General features: G+C 42.6%; 1 protein-coding gene across 3 annotated transcripts; it reads left to right on the top strand.

Annotated features, from left to right (window-relative positions):
- The first annotated feature begins 384 nt into the window (after positions 1–384).
- On the top strand, positions 385–18316 carry LOC102152103 (cyclic AMP-responsive element-binding protein 3-like protein 2). Of its 3 annotated transcripts, none has more exons than XR_005371282.1 (2): positions 385–870; positions 13060–13119. XR_005371282.1 is itself a non-coding variant. In XM_038559479.1 (2 exons), the coding sequence occupies exons 1-2, from the start codon at positions 769–771 to the stop codon at positions 16843–16845; spliced, it is 261 nt and encodes an 86-aa protein (XP_038415407.1). In that variant the 5' UTR covers positions 385–768; the 3' UTR covers positions 16846–18316. The 3 variants fall into 3 exon arrangements, 1 of the variants encoding a protein (XP_038415407.1); XM_038559479.1 differs by lacking the exon at positions 13060–13119 and adding an exon at positions 16687–18316; XR_005371281.1 differs by lacking the exons at positions 385–870; positions 13060–13119 and adding exons at positions 13145–13207; positions 16687–18316.
- The last annotated feature ends 311 nt before the right edge of the window (positions 18317–18627 follow it).

Genomic DNA, 18627 nt, shown 5'->3' with positions numbered 1-18627 from the left:
GAGAGAGAGAGAGAGAGAGAGAGAGAGGCAGAGACACAGTCAGAGGGAGAAGCAGGCTCCACGCAGGGAGCCCAATGTGAGAGTCAATCCCAGGTGTCCAGGATCCCGCCCTGGGCCCCTGCAGGCGCCCCTTTGTCATTGGCCTCGCCCTCTGTCCATCACGCCCCAACCGAGCACTCCATTGGTCGGCTGTCTCGCCGGGGCAGAGGGAGTTCCCCGGTGACGTCAGAGGCGCTCCCCGCCCACATTCCAAAGCCTGGGCTGAGCCTTCCCGCTGCCCAGCCTTTCGGGGCGGGACGGGGCGGGATCCCTGACTTCTGATTGGGTCGGGCGGGCGCGGTGAGCATCCGATTGGTCACTGCCCTGGAGGGAGGTGGAGTCATTAGCTGGGGTCCTGGAGCCGTGCGGAGGAGCCCTGGGGAAGTCTCAAAGTTTGCGTCTGGGGCGGTAGTGGGAAGTGGGCTTATTGCAAAGGGATTTTCTTGGGGTGAGACCTGATCTGCCTCTGTTTTGGATGCGCGCCCTGCTGTAGCCCCATCAGCCTTCAGCCGGGTCCCTGGACAGCCTGTCTCCCCCGGCAGTTCTCAGAGTTCCGAGGTCACCGGCCGGGAGCACCTGGCAGCTGGTTCTCCGGCAGGTAGATAGAGCACAGGACGCGCTTCCTTCCTAGGTGCCTAAGCTACACGCGCACGCGCACACCCCGCGCGGGACCCTAACCGCGGAGGCATCTCCACCCGCTGTGCTCAGGCCGCAGCATCCTCGCCCGGCATGGAGGTGCTGGAGAGCGGGGAGCAGAGCGTCCTGCAGTGGGACCGCAAGCTGAGCGAGCTGTCGGAGCCCGGGGAAACCGAGGCTCTGATGTACCACACGGTGAGGACCTGAAGGGCAGCGGGGGGCGGGGGCTGCGGAGGAAGTGTCGGGGAGGAGGCAGGCATGCCCGGGGCAGACACCCAGCGACAGGTGTGCTTTTGCCCCCCGGACAGACGAGGGTGGGCCCCTGGCCCTTTTCGGGCTTCCGTGATCGCAGTGACAGTTTGTGTTCCTTTGGCAAGGAAGGCTCTGTTCCCGAGCCTGTTTCACCCCTGCTGGGGGGCAGGGGAGAGCCCAAGGGGTAGGTGGTGGAGAATTCGGTGCCACTGTTGAGTCTGCTGCTGTTCCCTGGGAAGGTTTGGAGAACTAAACAAAGTGGCATTTTCTTCCCTTCGCTGTCACAGTCTCGCTCTTTACTTTTTCTATGTTTCTGGAAGGAATTGCACGGGTGTGCGTGTGTGTGTGTGTGTGTGTGTGTGTATTGGAAAAGCTTCTTTGACATGTAGGAGAGAGACTACGTTATTTGGTCTCTTTAACTGGACAGCCAATAAATCTGCTTCCTCTCTCTTCTTCAGGGGAAAGATCAGCAGAGTATGGAAATCTGAGGCAGTTGCATATGTCAGAAAGGCTTTGGAGGAGGTGGAACGGCTCCCCAGTTCTTTGTTCCGTCTTATGCCTCAGGGACCCGTTTGGGGATTGAACTGTCACAGAACACTGCACATTTCTTTTAAAGGTGTCAGGTTCAAGTGTTTGGCATTGAGTTTGCAAAATAAACTCCTGCTTCCAACAGCCAGCAATGTTAATATGATTTTATGTGAGATCTACTTTTTGCTTGTTTCTTAAAAATGCAGAAGTTAGTAATGAGTGAGAGACAGAGACAGAGAACTAATGAGAAAACGAGAAGCTTGGCTGTTTTCCCTTCATGATTTTTTTTAAGGGGGTCAGTGCCAGGATATTTGAAACTTTTGCAAAATGGCCTGCAGGCCCCACCTCCTTGGCCTTTGCCTCTGGTCTACGTTATTTTGGGAAAAGGGATGAGGGCCTCCCTGTGATTCCCACCAAGGCATTTGTGATGGCTGAGAATGGCTTGTTGGAAAAATGCAGAGTGTAGGGCGGAGAGGGAGTGGTAGTTCATGCTGGGGCAAAAGCCAGATGTGTAGTGGGATTTGGGTTTTACTCACTGAGGCTTTCCCCGAGGAGACCATTTGGGCTGCATTTGGTTTGGGGGCCCAGATGAACTTCCTGTTGTCAGTCCAGGACTTAGAACACATTGGCCCTCAAATATCTTCTGGTAATTGGGTGCTCCAGGTGTTTCTACTGACATGGGCGGCATTTGAACCATGGGGTGGAGGGGGGAGACAGTTCTCTTTTGTTCTTAAACATACTATGAAAATATCTCATCCAGCAGCTGTAATGCCACAGCTTTGGGGTTGTCTTTCAGCTGGTGGCATGAATTGTGCACAGGCATACACATTCCCTTTCGGCCTGTGACTTGCATTTGTGAGATCACAGACTAGGATTTAAGATGCTACCTGTGACTATGACATTAACTCCAGACAGAACAGTTTGGACTGGCTCTAATTAAGATCTTTATGAAGAGTGTCAGGGGTAGAGACCTTACATTCCTTTTGGCATTAAGAGCTCAGTTTTTCTTTTTTAAAGATTTTATTTATTTATTCATGAGAGACAGAGAGAGGGAGACAGAGAGACAGAGACAGAGACACAGGCTCCATGCAGGGAGCCCGAAATGGGACTCAATCCCAGGTCTCCAGGATCACACCCTGGGCTGCAGGCAGGTGCTTAACCGCTGAGCCACCCAGGGATCCCCCAAGAGGTCAGTTTTTCTATGTTACTGTGATGAAGCAGTGATGTGTGATTATTTTTCCTCTATTTTTTTATTTTTTTAAAATGACTTTTATGTCTGCCACTTAGGAATGTGTCTCTCTTCTGGGCAGCTCACTCCTATAAAATGCCACTCATCATTACTACGGGTCCTTGCCAACACACTATGTATATGAATTAGTGTTGAAAGAGGTATTGGATTTAGTAGCAACAGACGGCTGGATTGTATTGCTTCTAAACTAAGGGGAGTCTGGCAGAGATTTGAAAATAGATAACTTTCCCATCTGTTTCTTGAACTCTGTTGGGTATCCAATTGCAGAGCTGGTTATTATTGCTGTTTGTCCAAAATGTGGAATAGTCTGACCCCCAGGCCTAAATAGGGATTTAGTTACCACATGCATGATTGCTAATGCCCTGTTTTAGCAAACCTGTCACCTACCTGATTTTAAAAATGTAGAGGGTTCAAATCGCCTGAAGCTGCGATTGTACCTTCTCTGGCACCTTCTGTGAACCAGCTGGAGCAGTGTTTTTCTCATATGGTTAGTGGGGAGAAGACTTCTTGGTTCAGAAGGACAAAGGCTTAGAAGGGACAGGTTCCAAGCTTACAAAATAATGAAGTACATGGATAGAATGAATATGCACTTGCTCATTAGATCCCAAGTTTTTAGAGCTTTGGGCTTCCTCTTGGAGCTTAAAATATAGTTTCCGGGCAGCCCCAGTGGCGCAGAGGTTTAGCGCTGCCTGAAGCCTAGGGTGCGATCTTGGAGACCCTGGATCCAGTCCCACGTCGGGCTCCCTGCATGGTGCCTGCTTCTCCCTCTGCCTGTGTTTCTGCCTCTCTCTCTCTCTCTCTGTCTCTATGAATAAATAAAAAATCTTAAAAGTTTCCATACAGATGACATTTTTTTTTAATTTTTGACAACATATTATTTTAAAACAGTGAGTGCTGTTGTATCCAGAGTGTGTATAGGCTAAAAGTGGGCCTAGAAAAGATGGTAGATCTAAAAATGAGAGTGTGTCTCTTTTCTGGTTTGAAAGCATTGTGAGAAACCTTGTTCCTTCCCCCAAACCTGCCCGGATATTGGGCATTTCTAACACATATGTTGTGTTCCTCTAAGATTCGGTGCAAATTACATTTCTGGGCATTCGTTGTGGGATTTTGTAATTTAAAGAGGGAAACAGGCTATAAATTTTATCTACTAATATAGACACAGTTTATATTTGGAAGGACGCTCAAGAAATGAATAATTGTTTCTGGCATGGTCATCTGGGGACTGGGGGGGTCAACAGAGGGAGCAGGGGTAAGGGAGTTATTTATATACTACCTCTTTTATACTGTTCTATTTTTTACCTCCAGAATGTATTTAGAAAATGTAAAATTAAAGCTTAAAGGCACCATGTAAGACTGGACTAGAGGTAATTTTAACTTGAGTCTCCCTAGCGGGAGAGGAGATCTGGTGCTCCATTAAGGCTCAACACTTCCTGAGGCACCTGGGTGGCTCAGTGGTTGAGCTCTGCCTTCAGCTCAGGTCGTGATCCTGGGGTCCTGGGATTGAGTCCTGAGTCCCATATCAGGTTTCCCACAGGGAGCCTACCTCTCCATCTGCCTATGTCTCTGCCTCTCTCTGTGTCTCTCATGAATAAATAAATAAAATCTTAAAAAAAAAAAAAAAAAGGCTCAACACTTTCCAAGTCAGTGGAGGCCTTGGTGAAGAGAGGAGGAGGCCAGAATCCTTGGTGGAAGGGGGCTCTACGGGTGGAAGATTAACTGTGAGTTTGGGTCTGATAAACTTTTTGATCTTGGTAACTTTCTTATATCTCAGTTTAACAATCTGGAAAATTGGGATTTTTTTTTCAATTTTTGCAATGATTTTAATCTTCGTAGAAAACTATATGATGGAGTCTGCAAAGATAATGATGTTTGGTTTTGTTTTCAATGCTGTTCATATCAATCTAGTACTTGTAAGGTTACTTATTGGCTGTGCACTAAAATTTTATATCTGGTTGGTTCTTCAAGTGAAACGACCAATACCAGACAGTGGGAGGTAGAGAGTTAAGGGGCTGTTCAACCTGTGTCCAGATGTGAAGGCCATCTGGCATCCACATCTATCACTGAGTTCTGGGATGGAGTTGGCTAATCTCACAGGCTGGTGGTTTCCCCTTCCTCCTGGCTGGCCCAGCAACTGATGTGACTCCAATGGGATATTGAAGATTTGGGGCTGATGTACCACCTTGGGGACAACTCCTGTTATTGGCCCCTGACCAGGTTCTGAGGTGGAACCCAGGGTCCTGCTGGCTTGAGGATATCATTGCTTGTCACCTGATCTTCACGCACTGAATGATAAGTAATGAGTTCTAGTCGAATTGCAAAGCAAATATAGTTTGTCTTCAAGGCTCTCACTTCACCTTTCTTGACCTTTGTTTTCATGTTTTCCTCCCTTCTTGGGCCTCAAGTACTCACTGTAATAGTGTTCTCTTTCTAACTCCTAAATTTTGCTCTCATGAAAGATTTGATGAGCTTACACTGAAAATTTAAATATTAGTAAAGTTTAACATGACCCCTAAATGGGCATTTATATTTAACAGTAATTACTTCCACTCAAAAAGGTGGATTTCTTTTTTTTTTTAATTTATTTATGATAGTCATAGTCACAGAGAGGCAGAGACACAGGCAGAGGGAGAAGCAGGCTCCATGCACCGGGAGCCCGACGTGGGATTCGATCCCGGGTCTCCAGGATCGCGCCCTGGGCCAAAGGCAAGCGCCAAACCGCTGCGCCACCCAGGGATCCCAAAAGGTGGATTTCTAAATGGAGAACTTCTGGCAATACCCAAGTTGTAGGGGAGAAATATTTGGGGAGTGGGGGGAGCACTCACTATTCTTCTACTATTCCATATACTTGGCTCTTATTCATAAAGCAGCCAGGTACATGTGTTGCTAATATATCTATGATCTAAAGGATTTTCAATGGCTTGGTGAAATTTCTTTGACCTATTAGATTGTTGTCTCTGAAATTGTTCTCATGGTGATAACACAGGTTGGGGGCAGGTGGACTCAGGCATACTGCTGAAAGTTGAGAGGGCACTACTGGATTTTGTGCTTGCCCTCTTTCTTCAAAGACCCCAAGTAAGAATGTTCTATGGAAGCAGGGAAGTCTGACGTGAAGCTGGTCTTGCAAGAGAAACGAAGTATTGCATCTAGGTGAATAATTGAATTAAATTACAATTTTTGCAGCTGTAAGTAACTGAAACCTGATTCAGATTGCTTATACAATAAGTAAATTATTATGTCACGTTGTAAGTATATAGCTCCTTGTTTGACTGACTGGGCAACTCCTCCGTGTCATTATGGTCCTAACAGCCATCCATCTATGTGCAAATTTCATCTTTGGGCTCAATGCAATGAGAAAACAACTCATTGCCATATGAGTTTCTGGTATTTGATTCAAAATGGCAATATTCAGAGGAAAAAGAGAGATTGAGCCTTGCTGTGTCCTTTTTTAGAATGGAAGAAACTTTTCTCAGAAGTCTGCCAGCTGATTTCTCTTTGAGCTTCATCGACAAGGATGGGGTCATTTAACCATTTTAAAACCAATGGCTAGAACAGGATTTTCATGATTGGCTCAGATTAGTCATCTGGGGCTTGAAGAGCTATCGGTAGCTCACTCAGCATGATCATTGGAAAAATAGTCTGAGTTGGCAGTCCTTTCATTAGTGTGTTTGTTTGACCAATGGCTGTTTTCCTCACAGAGGTGGGCTAGCAGATGGAAAATGTTTTATAATCCACAGTAATTAGCCTTGGAAATAAAAGATCAAACCAGGTACTGTGCCACTTACAAAGCTCTAAGAGCGTTATTTACCTGTGCTAATAGTACCGAATGAAGGAAGACCACAGAGACAAGACTGGCCTCTCGGAAATGCACACAAAGGTGATCAGGGAGGATGTGCTGCTGTGTCCCAACTCACTAGCTAGGAAATGTAGAATTGACTATATTATCTGAACTGTCTGTATCAGGGTCAAATATCAGGGCTAAAGGTAACTAAGCCTACAATCATGCTTATCATGTAAGACAAGAATGACTTGTTTTGTTGGGAGGTCCACACAACTTCAGATCTGCAGGTGGAAAGCTGAATGTCAGTTTTCAAGGAAGCTGTTTTGTTTTTTTTTTTTCTGTTTTTTTTTTCGGTTGCTCGTGGCTATTCAAATAGTGATAAGCCCAGGTGTACCTATTGGCATCCTGAACTGCCTGCCTCAGCCTGGCATGGCTCTGATCTGTCTGCTGTCTCGAGGCAGATGGCCCTAGGTGTTGCTTGGTTATTTGGTAGGATTTTGGGCCTACGGCTATAGAATGTCTCAATTGTCCAAGTGAGTAATTTTATGAATGAGGGGGGGTGTTCATGTTCCCTGCCACTGCAGAGTCCAGATTGAAAGAAAATGATGAAAAGCATGATCTTTGGATCAACCTTGAGCCTCCTCCTCTTCCTCCCTGCTCATCACATGCTTTCCATCTCTTCCAAATGAAGTTCTAAGTGACCTAGATTTTTCCTGAATTGAAACATATAGGTCATCTGCGGGGTGCATGGGAGGCATTGGCCTGTTTTATGTACTGAGAATCTCTGGCCTAGAGCAATCAATAGATTGGCTTAGCTGAAACATAAGCTCCTTGAGGACAGGGGACACAACTTTGGCTTTTCTGTATTCTCATGATGCTTACTTAGCCAAGTGCAAGATGCTCAGAGATACACAATAATTGCTTGATGCCTAAAGAAGTGGAGTGAGGCACTCTCGGAGAATGGTTAAGTTCGGTGGCTCTGACCTCTTTCGTTCATATATTTTTTAAACTCTAAATTCTTGTAAATGCTTCTGGAAATCTGAAAATTTAGTGTGGAAGCAACATGGGTAATTTGGTGTCAATGATCTTTTCGTTAGTTTGGAGGTGGGAGTGTGGGTGATTGTGTAACAGCCCTGGTTTCCACTAGTGTGGAGCTGAGGGCAGCATGGTGGAAAGGGTGAGCTTTGGCAAAGTCAGGCAGATTCGACGTCAAGGGCCATGTTACCTCACATGTCACTGCCTGGCCCATAATAGATAGGCTTTTCCTCCGTCTCCCCTGACTTAACATCTTCTCTCTGAGGCAGAGATGCTCTGACCTTAGGAGTCTGACATCACTCAGGAAGCACAAGAGCCTGTTATTAGTTTCTCGCACACATCCTCATTTCCTGCCCTCCCCAGCTTCTACCTTCTGCTGTAAACACAGGTCTCTGCCTTGAACACATGTTTGCCAGATGCTGTTGCTCCTTCTTGCTCACATTTTTTCCCTTTTGTTTACTGCCAGCTTTTCTGAAATAAGTAGTCAATACCTACTGCCTGCATTTCCTTACTTTCTACTTACTTCTGCACCCTGTCAGTTCTGGTACCCACTGTTGTTAGAAGGTCCTCCAACTTCTCTATAACTACTACACCTAGTCTTTTCTCTGTCCTGACCTACTAGGCCTCATGGACATAATTTGGCAGCATTGACTACAAGGTCATCTCATAACTCATTCGTGATCGGCTTCCGTGACAGTCTGAGGGGCTCAGCTTTTCCTTTTTCACTGGCTTCCTTGCTACCTCCTAAATGTGCGTGTTTGGTACTTGGCCTTCTATTCTTTCTGTATGCTCCCCTCTATCACTTTCAATACAGCCAGTTCTCAGATCTTTGTATCTATTTTTTTGCCTATTGATGGAAAGTTTGGTATAACCCAAGATTCTTCTGGGCCTTCATTAGTTCTGGAAGGGCAATGACTGGGTAATCCTGAATCTTCATGATCATTATTCTGAGAAGAGTAGGGGACACTTTGAACTCCTTTTATCACTGCACCCCATTTATCTCAGGGTATCTCATTTATTTACTGACTTAGCTCTCCTGCTGTATAGACCCATGAGAAACTCACAGGTCATTACTGGGACACAGTTGTTTCTAGAGTCAGTGTCACTCGTCAGATGCAAGCTGTGTTTTAGCTGGGCTTGTGCTTATTCTTTGGGTTGGGAAACACTTTGTGGCGTTCTGAGGTGGTATGTCTAAATTTTTCTAGGACTAGGTGGCAGGTCAGTGCAAAAATCAGACATAACTTCTTAGAATCGTGTACCATATATTTCCTCCGTTGTGTATACCTGCTGTCAAGCTCAGTTGCAATTGCCTCCTGTTGAACTGCCTGCCTTTGACTTGCTCTATTCTGGAGTAATTTATTTACCCAAACCGTGCTGACATTACTGAAGAGCTTTGAGGTGTTTTTAAGAGTAGAGATGGGTTACTCTGAGCCACCCAAATTCCTATGCCTGCTTCTTGTTAGAAGTATCAATGATGGCTCTTGGAAGAGACTTTTTCTTTGGAGCATGTCGTTTTGATGTGTAAACTTGTGTTACAAGGTACTTGACATTCTGGGTGTCAGTTTATCCAACTTGTAAAATACTGCATTTGTATCACATGGCCACCAAGGTTTTTTTTTTTTAACCCCATAGTTCTATTCTGGGTATCATGCTCTTGCCTTTGAAGGCCTTTCAGCTTTAAAAAATGATTTAACACACCAACAAGATTTAGTTGATTGCCTGTATTGTTGGAACAGCTCAATTGGCAGCTGTTGTGTTGCATTCTGTAGCCTCTCTTTCCTGACTTAAAACCTTGCTTCTGTAAAACCCAGACAATATAAAGAATGGAAAAAACAGAGAGGCACAGAGGTAGGAAACATTTTTCTTAACATCAGAAAAAAAAAATCCTCTTCAGACTTCTTGGCAAATAAGAGGAGTCTGGGGGAAAAAAATCCACAAACAGTTTCCTAGTTGTCTGAGTGTAAAATCCTGGTTTTTAAACATTTCATATCTTGGAAATGTCTGAATAGTTTTTGTTTAAAGGGAAATTCCTTTTGGCTGAGAAAGAGCCTGCAGGATTCAAACTGATAGGGTGATGTTTTTAGAAAATTTGGAGGAAATAAGGATTTGTGATGAAAATGCGTTCTCACTGGCCAATTGTGTTAAATGGAAATTCAAATCCAAGGTTACCAATCATAACATTGTAAAGGTTGAACTATTAACTCCTTCCTTCCCTTGGCTTCCTGTCCACGCATCCTGGGGAAACATATCTCACAGCCGGTCCTTCCTCCAATTTGAGGAACTTAATGAACTGCTTTTCTAAACCTGTGCATGTTCTAGGCAGGAGGATGTACATTATCTTGACCTTGTGGCTCTCCCAGTAGAGTGGGAAAGAAGATATATAAACAAGTCATTAAATACCTGATGTACATTTTGCATTAGAGCTGTATTCAAAATATTTCTGGAGCACAGAGGATGGAACCACAATTCCAAAGGAGATCACAGAGCAGATGATATTCACAACGGGTCCTGATGTATAAATAGGAATTCTCTAGGCAGTAGGAGTGGCAGGTATAGAGTAGGAATGTGTAAAATGTCATGGTCGATTCTAGGAATCCCAAATACTTTTAGGTACTTTGAGAGTACCCTATGGGGAGTATTGGGAGATATGACAAGATCATAAAAACTGCATGCCGGACAGCCCTGGTGGCTCAGCGGTTTAGCGCCACCTTTAGCCCAGGGCCTGATCCTGGAGACCCGGGATCGAGTTCCAGGTCGGGCTCATGGAGCCTGCTTCTTCCTCTGCCTGTGTCACTGCCTCTCTCTCTCTCATGAATAAATAAAATATTAAAAAAAAATAAACATAAAGAAAAATGCCTTGCGACTAATTAACTCATAAGCACTTCACACATTACAGAAGCCAATTGTGGGGTAGCAGCCTGGGCTTTTAAACTAGCCACTGGCTTGTTTTGTGAAACCTGAGCCTTTAGTAATATGAAAGAACTTTTGAAAAATTCTTAAAATTGCTCAAAATTCCTGCCAATTAATATAAGGTCACCCCTCTCGATTGGAAAAGAAAACTTTCCCTTTATTAACATGTTGATATGACCCAGAGAGCATTCCTACACTCCACAGTACAATCTGGCAGCGGGCCAGCCTGCACACGATTCTGTACCAGATGTGTCACATTATAAGATTTCCTGATCTTCTGCTTCAGTCTCTCTGTCGACAGCCTGTCATCTGCTGGAGTTTATCATCTACTCACCGGTACCATTCATTGGTTGCCAACGTGAGGCAGGTCACAGACAAGTAGGCTTAGATCTATGTTGCCACTAACTTGCAATTTGGCAACAATGTCAGCCAGAGCAAATGGCTGTTATTTTTACGACAAGCAAACCAATTCTGTACTTTTAGATTATGGTTAATATAAAACAGTGTCACTTCATGTATCAGAGAGCTTTTAGTTCTGGAGCCCCTTGAAGGCCACGTAGACTGAACCTATTCAGCTTTCATTTCTTTTTGACAAACAGATGCAATGTTCTAAAAATAACAGGTGAGTAAGAGGCAGAATTCATGATAAAAAAAGCCTCCTGACACTCCCTGCACTGTAATCTATGTCTTCCCTGCCTACGAGCAGGCATATGTTGGCAATTGCTTCTTCTCGCACCTGGTTACCACTCCATTCCTTGAGGTCTGGATTTCAAACTGGTGCAGTTATCAATCACCTAGCAGGCCTTGTCAAACTGGCTGAACTGCTGGCGGCCGTACTTTCTTAGCATTTGCTGCATTTGTCCCACTTAATAAGCCCTCCCAAATGACCTTCCTCGAATTAACAGCAGCCATGTAAGAAATATGATGCTTAATGACTAATGAGATAAATTTCGTCTCAAGGACTGTCAGAAAATGAAGACACCATGTCTTACAGTTTAAATAGAATTACGTTCAAACCCAGAGAACAAGCTCTGAGTGTGCATTTTTAATCTGTCACCTACTAGATAAACTGCTGAATTTAAAAACAATTTGGGAGTCAATCCATTTTTTTTTTCAATCAATTTTTTTCAATCCATTTTTTTAACCATTGACAAGCGTATACAGCGTGCTTGTCAAGAAAGATGCCAAAAGTGCGTTGTTTGTTAGAATTTTAGGCTCATTAGGAGAAAAGATGACAATGCTTCAGACTGGAACGTTTCTCTTCATTTTGCATCCATCCACATGACTACACTGAACACAGCTACAACCTCGTGTGACACATCTCTGCTAGAGAAGAAAATGTAGCTTGATATCTTGATCACATAGATATTAAAACAAGTGCATTTTCCTCTCTTTAAGCTGATGATGACCTAGGGCCAATCGACAAGCCTATTTCACTGGGTGACAAAAACTAAAACCCTATCAGTCATGTGTGAACAGCTATTTATTTTGGTTAAAGCCATTCAAGTATTAAAGATATAAAACACAAAAATACATCTAGATTTCTTCAGTCTAGAAAAATGTATCACTATTTGGATGATAGTTCTAGCATACTCGGTACTGCACAAAGGCTCTCTCTAGAATGGATAAAATTAACAAATAACCGTAAGGAAATTAAGATTATTTTCAAAAAGAAAATAACACACATTTAAAAAAACACTAAACACAATTTGTACACAGACTAGATTTGTCAGCTCAGGAGGTTAAGAACAGCCCACTCACATACGGACAATGGCCATGTTTCCAATTCCTCATAGGGAATGTCCTTCCACGTGTGTGTGTGTGTGTGGTAGGAGGCTGGACAGATACATCTCATGTAGAAGACTTGTTATAATGCGTCTATGACAACCACATGCCTTTTGAACGTATGTTTTATTATTATTAATTGACATGGATGACACTAAGGTCAAAGTCCCCTCACATACAAAATCCTGCATGTTTATGATTAAAACTCAAATGAAGTCAACTTCGACTCTCAAGCAAAGTAGGTCTGAAGGCTTCCACTCAACTCTTCCTTTCATATACAATTCAGTGTATGGCAAAGCTGTGTAAGTAGAACAACTGAAAAAAGAACTAGTGCTTGGGTTTGTAGTGTCCACACCTATCGATTCTTCTCACATACAGGTACTAATTAGCAATAACTGGCAAGACATGAGCGAGTTCTACTTTATCTCTTTGCCAAACCTCCATACTGTTCTCCACAGAGGCTGCACCAGTTTGATTCCTGTCAACAGTGCAGAGAGGGTTTCCCTTCCTCCGTATCCTCACCAACACTTATTTCTTCTCTTTATGATAACACCCATTCTATCAGGTTTGAGGTCATGGCTCATTATGGTTTTGGTTTGTATTTCCCTGATGTGATGTTGAGCATCTTTTCAAGTATCTGTTGGCCATCTGCAGGTCTTCTTTGGAGAAACGTCTTTTCAGGTCTTCTGGCCATATTTTAGTCAAGATACCTGTTATTGAGTTGTAGGAGTTCTTTATATATTTTGTATATTAATCTCTTATTAGACATATAATTTGCAAATAATTTCTCCCATTTAGTAGGTTGTCTTCGTTTTTTAAAAAAATAATTTATTTATTTATTTTACAGAGAGAGAGAGAGAGAAAACAAGCAGGAGCAGGAGAGGGAGAAGCGGGCATCCCCCCACTGAGCAGGGAGCCCAATGGGAGGCTCAATTACAGGACCTGGGACCATGACCTGAGCCAAAGGCAGATGCTTAACCAACTGAGGCAATCAGGTGCCCTGTATTTTCATTTTGTTGATGATTTCCTTCATGGTGCAGAAACAGTTTAGCGTGATAATACTCCCATTTGTTTATTTTTGCTTTTGTTTCCCTTGCCTTTGGAGTCCCATCCAAAAACAATGTTGCTAAGACCAATGTCAAGAAGCTTACTGCCCTGTTTTCTAGGCATTTCCTGGCTTCTGGTCTTAGAACCTATCATCTGATCCAGCTATTCCACTCCTGAGTATTTACCCAAAGGATATCAAAATGCTAATTCAAAAAGATACATGCAGCCCTAACTTACAACAGTATTATTTACACTGGCCAAGATACAAAAGCAATCTAAGTGTTCATGGATGGATGAATGGATATACACACATGCACAGAATACTACTCAGTCATTAAAAAGACTCAAGTCTTTGTGACAAGGAATCAACTGTGACCAGGAGAATGGACTTGGAGGGTGCAATACATGAGACAGAAGAAGAAAAATACCATATGATTTCACTCATCTGCGGAATCTAGAAAACAAAATGGACAAAACAAAACCAAACTCAAAGATGCAGAGAACAGATGTGGTCATCAGAGGGAAGGGGCATGGGCTATGGGTGAAATGGGTGAAGGGGGGTCACTACAGTAACAGATGGTAACCAGACTTACAGTGGCGATCACTCCGTAGTATATACAAATGTCAAATTAGAAGGCTGTACATCTTAAACTTATGGAATACATACCAATTATACCTCAAAGGAAAAAAAAGAAGAGCAAAATCTGTGGCAAAACTGGCTACTGAATTAATGGAGAAAGAACTCCTAAATACTGAGTACCACAAATACTTTTTTTTAATGTCGAGGTTCCCTTTAAAATCCCAAACACTGTATTATTCTGCAATAAGCCACCTTGTGTTAGGACAAATTATATATAGCAAGCCACTGACATTTGCAAGGCATATGAACTGAAACCTTTAGAAAAACCCTATAGAATATACCATGCTTCATAAAAGCTGGTAGATTATTTTTAAAAAATTAAGTGACTCCTTTAGAATCTCAGTGATTCTATAAACACAGTCAATTCATTAATAAAGCTATGGATTCTAACAAAAAGGAATAAAATGAACTCTACCCTCCAACTCAGATGCTATTACCATACTAACATGGACCCAAGTCCCCACAATCCCACAATCAAAATCACGAGGGAGCACGGCGGCCACCAGGAGACACGTGGGGACATGGACAGGCACACTAAGGATAGGCCGGCACAGCTCAGCAGGGCACTCTGACCTTTGGTGGGGGGGCGCCATAGCACCACATCAGCACAGAGGGCATCTAGGAGAAGATCAACAGCCAGGTACAGTGGGGCCCTGCACAAGGAAGCCATTTCCAAATGAACTTCACAACATCCATCCCTGGAGTCAAACACCTCCGCCTCCCAGGACAGAGCTCACCCAGGCTTCATCCTCAGACACTGCTGGAGCCTCACCAGGACTCCTAACCAGCAAGGTCAGGCACGGCTGCCAGAAACCCTAGGGTCTATCTGTAAAGGGGAGAAAGGCTATGAGAAATGTTATTGCTGCTTCAACATATATAGTACACAACACATAGAAATGTATCTCATGCTTTGTGAACAGAAACAAAAATTCTCAAGCATTAACAACTCTATCAGTGGGAGTTTTTGCATTAAATTAAGCTTGAGGGAAGGAAGCAATGTGGGCTGTAAAGAAGAAAAATATTTCTCTTAAGACAGTTAAATGTTAACTATGTGCATTAATCGAATGATATAATGTTCTGCAAAGTCAGCTATAAAGAGTGTTTTCTATTACTTTTCTACTTTCCCATTGATTTTTTTGCAGTAACAACTAACTGATAAAACTATGTATAGCAAAAAGAAAGTGCCTAACTTGATGTGTCATTTCCTTTTGAACGAAAGAACCTATAAAATTTGTGTGAGAGAATATTAATTGCAACTATACCTTTTATGGCAGAAAACCTTAGCACTTTGGTTGTCTGCCTCTTTTTTTGAGGGCAAAATTATTTATTCCTTTATTTTTAAAATTTTTTGGCAAATTTCTAGGGATAAATGCAGTGCTTAGAACATTTTCACAGCTTGCTGTTTGTAGAAGGAAAAAGGAGAGGTGGAAACAGGAGGGAAGGAAGGAAGGAGGAATTTATGTCAGACAATTTAACTCAATTACTAAATTCTAGGAGGGGCAAATATATATATTTGGAAATGTACTTGAAGTTCACCTTATTTATTTATTTTTTAAAAAGATTCATTCATTCATTCATTCATTCATTCATTCATGAGAGACACACAGAGACAGGTAGAAACACAGGCAGAGAGAGAAGCAGGCTCCCTGCAGGGACCCGATGTGGGAATCGATCCTGGAATTGTGGGATCACGACCTCCACCACTGAGCCATCCGGGTACCCCACGTTCACCATACTTAAAATCAGGAAAAACAAACTGGTGAATGTACATCATACCTTTTTGTATTAGTGTAACAAATGCATTTTAATCCACACAAGTCTGCTAGTTTTAATCCCGGACAATTTACAACCGTTGTAGGTTTAAATTCCCTTAGGTGAATAATGATGGAATTTTAGCCTTGATCAAGTGTTTCTAACATTATAGAAGAAAGGAAGATAAGGGCATGCAATGCAGATTGCCTTCTCCATGTTTTCATAATTGGTAGTGGAGTTGTGCATAAAAGTGAGCTTCTGGGCTGGGTATTGACCCCAAGAAAATGAAAACACGAATTCAAAAAGATACGTGCATCCTATGTTTATTGCAGCATTATTTACGATGGTCAAGATAATGGAAGCAACCAGAGTCCACTGATAGACGAATGGAGGAGGAAGATACGGCATACACATACTACATACCTGCGTACATGTGGCCACATACACATGGCGGGGTGTGCATAGCAGAATATTTTGCAGCATGGAAAAACGATGAGGTTGTGCCATTTGCAACAACATGGATGGACCTGGAGGGTGTTGTGCTAAGTGAAAGAAGTCAGACTGAGAAGGACAGATAATCATGATTTCAGTCATATGTGGAATCTACAAAAACAAAGGAAAAAAACAACATAAAGCAGAATTGGGCCTATAAATAGAACAAACTGATGGCTGTCAGAAGGCAGTGAAGTGATGATCAAAATGGGTGAAGGGGAGGAGGAGGTACAGGCTTCCAGTTACAGAGTAAATAAATCAGGGAATAAAAGACATAAGGAATATAGTCAATGATACTGTAACAGTGCATATGGTGACAGATAGGAGCTACATTTATGGTGAGCACAGCATAATGTATAGAGTTGTCAAATCACTATGTGGCACACCTGGAACTAATTTAACATTGTGTGTTAAAGTCAGGAAAAACAAAAAAAAATTATTTTAAAAAGAATCTATTAAGGGGGGGGGAGGAAATAAATAGCTGCTGGGAAGCTCTCAACAAATACTGTAACAATACTGATCTTTCTCTTGACTCCTCCCCAGCCAGTGATCATGGTAAAGGCAGCAGGAATGGTGGCGGCTGAACTTGGACAAATCTTGCCATTTACCACATCTGCAGTGGAATTTCTACGGCGGCATTCAGAAGCTCACATTATTTGTTCATGTGTTTGTTTGAAGAGGCCTTCTGTGAACAAGAGTTAATTAGTCTGGTTTCTTTTCCTTTACTACAAGATCATGAGAGCTTTGGGGAATGCATTTCATTTCCTTGGGTCATGAAACTTAAAAATGAAGTTTATATTTAATGGATCTAGTAGTTGGGGAAATTATATATAAGCATACTGCTATAGAACAATGGCTTTTGGTCAGGAGACATTCCCAGGTAGGAGAAAGTAAAGTCCAGTTTAACAGCAGTGCAGTTTTAGTTTGCAATATATACAAATTTAAGAGACGAGAAAAAGAAAGCCAAAACAGTTTTGGACTACACAGGGAGTTGGAGAAATAAAACTAACCTGCAGGAAAGATCATGCAATTACTGTAATGAATTTCAGAAATGTAATGAAGAAATGGAGTTTGGGTTTACGGCTAAATTAGGTAGGAATCCAATAAAATTCCAAAATGATTTGAAGGAGGAATTCACTTGGTTATTTTGAAACATGTGATTAGTTAGTTTTGCTGAGTGAGTTTGCCTTCTTTTTAGAATTTGATCTATAATCAAGGTAAACCTTCTCTAGGAAAGGGTGGAAGTTCTAGCCAAATGGTGGGAGGGAACAGGTGTGGGTGGGTATGAGGGGAAGCCTTCTTGAAGGTAAGCTCCTTGAAGGCAGATCAAATATATCTGAGCTTCCCATACACCTACTAGCTCAGCCCTGAGCTCAGAAATGCTCTCTAAGAATTTTTCGATATTGATTTGCTTTGGAATTTAAGTGCATTATCTGCAAGAATTATCGTTGACATAGAATAAAATGTCCTAAAATTTTTCAAGATGAAATCAATATAGTCAGAATCCTGGAGTCTCAACTGGAATTTATCTGAGTCCAAATATCTTAAAAAGATCTTTTTTGGGGAACTACTTCTGTTTTCCGACAGCTTGTGGCCAATCTCAGATTGAAGTGGGATAGTTTCCAGGACCAATAATTTGTCAAGTGCCAAAACCTGTGCAATGGAATGGCATTCTGTCTTCTGACAGCCTGATATTTGAAGTATATGGGTCTCGTATCAGAACCTCCAGATCTGCGCTGAATGTGATCCAGGATTTCCTGAAAGTCTATGTGAGATACAGGATTTTGGAAGGAAACCATCTAGGATCTGTCAACGCTCTGCTTTCCTAGATTTTCTAATCTTTATTACCAGAAAGCAATGTGCCTGGAGCATATTTTCCAAAATCTCATGGCTATGTATAAACTATCTTCTGTTAGCCTTGTTGCAAAAGTTAGCTGAGAGTATTCTAAAAGACATGGTCTTGGGAAGTGTATTTATCTGCAGATAATGTACCGCATCTTCCAGTTTACTTCTTATAGAACTAAGCGGAAGAGATAAAAGAACTGCCCCTTAAAGTCATTCATACTAGGAGTCAAATTCAAGAAAAAGATAGAGTTGGGGAAGGGGGATAAGCTATCGATGCTGGTCCTGGCTACACCCTTCATTGATTGATTAAATAAATCATTTTGCTGTATCGACTGGTGTCAGACTTGGTGGTAGTAGGCCCAGCCACACAGTGATGAATGGGACAGGCTGCAGAGGCCAAGAGCACTAGATTGTTCCCTGATCGAAGGAGCGCCACTGACTAGAAGAGTTATGGCCCCTACGGGCTAGCCTACAGTGAGGTCTGTCCATTAAGGGCAAAAAAGAAAAAAAATAGCTTGTTTTCTCAAAAGATTTATTTTATTTATTTTTTAGAGAGACAGAAAAAAAAAAAAAAGAGAACATGAGCAGGAGGAGGAGGGGCAGAGGGAGAAGGAGAGGGAGAACCTTAAGCAGCCATCC

The sequence above is a fragment of the Canis lupus genome, chromosome 16 (assembly GCF_011100685.1).
Source record: "Canis lupus familiaris isolate Mischka breed German Shepherd chromosome 16, alternate assembly UU_Cfam_GSD_1.0, whole genome shotgun sequence".
Lineage (NCBI taxonomy): Eukaryota > Metazoa > Chordata > Mammalia > Carnivora > Canidae > Canis > Canis lupus.
The sequence above is the reverse complement of the archived record's forward strand: the minus strand, read 5'-3'. Positions and strand labels throughout refer to the sequence as shown.